Source organism: Procambarus clarkii, chromosome 40 (genome assembly GCF_040958095.1).
Source record: "Procambarus clarkii isolate CNS0578487 chromosome 40, FALCON_Pclarkii_2.0, whole genome shotgun sequence".
Lineage (NCBI taxonomy): Eukaryota > Metazoa > Arthropoda > Malacostraca > Decapoda > Cambaridae > Procambarus > Procambarus clarkii.
The window spans coordinates 40,293,814-40,296,423 of record NC_091189.1 but is presented as its reverse complement, the minus strand read 5'-3'; the positions used below and the strand labels follow the sequence as shown (position 1 = coordinate 40,296,423).

General features: G+C 42.0%; 1 protein-coding gene across 1 annotated transcript in view; it reads right to left on the bottom strand.

The window, feature by feature from the left end:
* Window positions 1-1,215: 1,215 nt before the first annotated feature.
* LOC123749826 (protein Star-like) overlaps window positions 1,216-2,610 on the bottom strand; it is a 145,997-nt gene continuing 144,602 nt past the window's right edge. Inside the window, exon 5 of the mRNA XM_069339007.1 lies at window positions 1,216-1,668. Within this exon, the coding sequence (XP_069195108.1) occupies window positions 1,501-1,668 (168 nt within the window). The 3' untranslated portion in view covers window positions 1,216-1,500. The remainder of the gene's footprint in view (window positions 1,669-2,610) is intronic.

The following is a 2,610-nucleotide window of genomic DNA, read 5'->3' as shown; positions in this document are numbered from 1 at the left end:
TTAGTGTCCCCGCGGCCCGGTCAAATGGGGATGGGGCAGGTTGGGTGTCTGTTGGGTAGAATGTGGGGGTGGTGCTCCAATCCCTGTGGCTGTTGTACTGTTTGAGGAGGGTTCCCCATTCCCCTCTGAGATTGTAGGGATCGGGGTTGTGGCTCCCCGATTCCTTTCGCTCTCCCTGCGCTCCTTCCTCGCGTCTGCTGCCTGCTTTCTCTCTTCCCTTGTTCATATCCCTCTGCAGAAATACTCTTTTGAACTTCTCTACACTTGCTAGACAGCTCTTCCTTTCTAACAGTTCCTCTTTCGCGATTTCGCTCATGAATACCACCTTTATCATTCGGTCTCTGTCCTTGTTGTACTTTCCAAGCCTGAAAACCTTTTCAACATTTTGTTCAGCTCCCTCCATCCTTACCTCTTTTAGGATCTCTTTAACCATGTTTTTGTCCTTGTCTCTCCGCTTCTTTGGTCTGGTCCCTGTTTGCTCTTTAATGCCTGCTACTACTACTGCTCTTTTTCTCTCAATCAGCGGCTAGTACATCTAGGTCTTCCTGAGAGGAGGCCACTTCCATGGCAACTTCCTTAACTGCAGACCTAGCTTCAGGGCTCTTTTTAAGCATTTCAGCAAATGAGATCTGGGTTGTGGTGGTCCCCTCCACAGTAGCATTCCCATCTCCCTGGGGTACGGTTTGTGCCTGGTATTGTGGAAGAGTCTCCTTTAGGCATCTTATCTCCTCCTTTGCTGCCCTTAGATCATCTTGCAGGTTGGCTACTTCCTCCCCCATTACCCTCAGTCCTTCACTGAATTCATTCCGCATTTGCTGGAGTACTTCCTTCATCCAGTCTTCCTGTTCCACCCCATCCTCATGTGTGTGTGTGTGTGTATTCACCTAGTTGTGCTTGCAGGGGTTGAGCTCTGCTCTTTCAATCCGCCTCACAACTGTCAATCCTCTGTTTCTACTACTACTACTATTTTTTTCCACACGACACACACACCCCAGGAAGCAGCCCGTGACAGCTGACTAACTCCCAGGTACCTATTTACTGCTAGGTAACAGGGGCGTAGGGTGAAAGAAACACTGCCCATCGTTTCTCACCGGCGCCCGGGATTGAACCCGGGACCACAAGATCACGTGTCCAGCGTGCTGTCCGCTCTGCCACCAGACGTGCGTGTGTGTGTGTGTGTGTGTCCTTGGCCATACAGGAGAGTGAAAAATAATGATAAGTATATGGAAATTTTTTAATATTGGCACTATAATACAATGAAATGTTTTATGAAAATGGAATATGTAGACCAGTCATGGTAATGCATTAGAAAATGGCATCTTCATAGTATCAAGCCGGTGTAACTCGTGCAAGACATTTTGTATAGTTTTAGTGAAGAAATTCGTGTACCATAAAGTTATGCATTACACCTCGTCCAATCTTCATCATAGAACAAGAATAAATCAGTCTGAGCATGACTTAATGGTTTATGAAACTTTTATCCAATGTTCATTGTTTGATTCAAGAGAGCTGGCCACCGAACCAGGCGTCAATACTTCTAATACCCAGGAACTTGTAGCCTTGTTTCTTCATGAATTCAAGAAGAGTCTGGAAGCCCTCAGGAATGTGGTTGATCTCCACACACATAAGGCGGATCTTGATCTTGTCCCAGGGGATCGTTCTCAATACCTGTTACATGAAATATCAAGAATCAGATTGCTTATCAATTTTAAAGCGATTGGTTCAATATGGCAACTATAATGTAATGACTGCAATATGCTAATGTAACAATAATGTAGATTATATTGGTCACGTGTTAATTAGGTAAAAATGTGGGAAATTTTTACTCACCTACCTATATTATCATCTAAGAAATGTATAATTTCTATATTATTTTTATATCATATCTATATCATATCTATATCATATCTATATCATATCAAAATCGTATCAAATCATATCAAAATCATATTATTATTATTAAAATCATTATAGATTCATTATACAGCTTGATCCTAGATGACAATGCCACTTGGATCACGTACGCCATAGGGGCCCCATTGATGCCTACGTGACTTTGTGCATGATCTCTCAAGGATCCAGAAGCTTCTAGAAGGATTTCTTAATTAAAAAACTATTGGAACATTAATCGCTTCCGGTAAGATTAAAATTCGAATCCTTAATAAGAATCAGTGGTACTATCAAGTACTACTTATAATCTTTAAATCCTATATCTAATTATATTATAATCACATCTTATCTCAATCATAAGTCTAGACTGTAAAAATAATCAATCAATATTCATTGAAAGCTACCTCTCAAGGGAGAGGGAGGAGCATCTTGGGAACAAGAAGCGCCCACAACTACACCTCGCGGCACTTGTTTACAACACGGTGAACAAGTGTGATGGATCCTTAGCGAACATTATTTGGCTTAGGACACCTTATCTAGTTATCTTTATCACCAGTGAATACTCTCTAGAACTGGGGGAGTACCTGGACAATATATCTACAAAGGAATATCCCTAGAACATTTATATCTATAAGTGTAGAGTGGAGCACACAGTGACTTGGCTCCACCTTCACCACTATCATTCTTCTGCAACGCAGTTAAAGCAAATCCAAGTAGCAA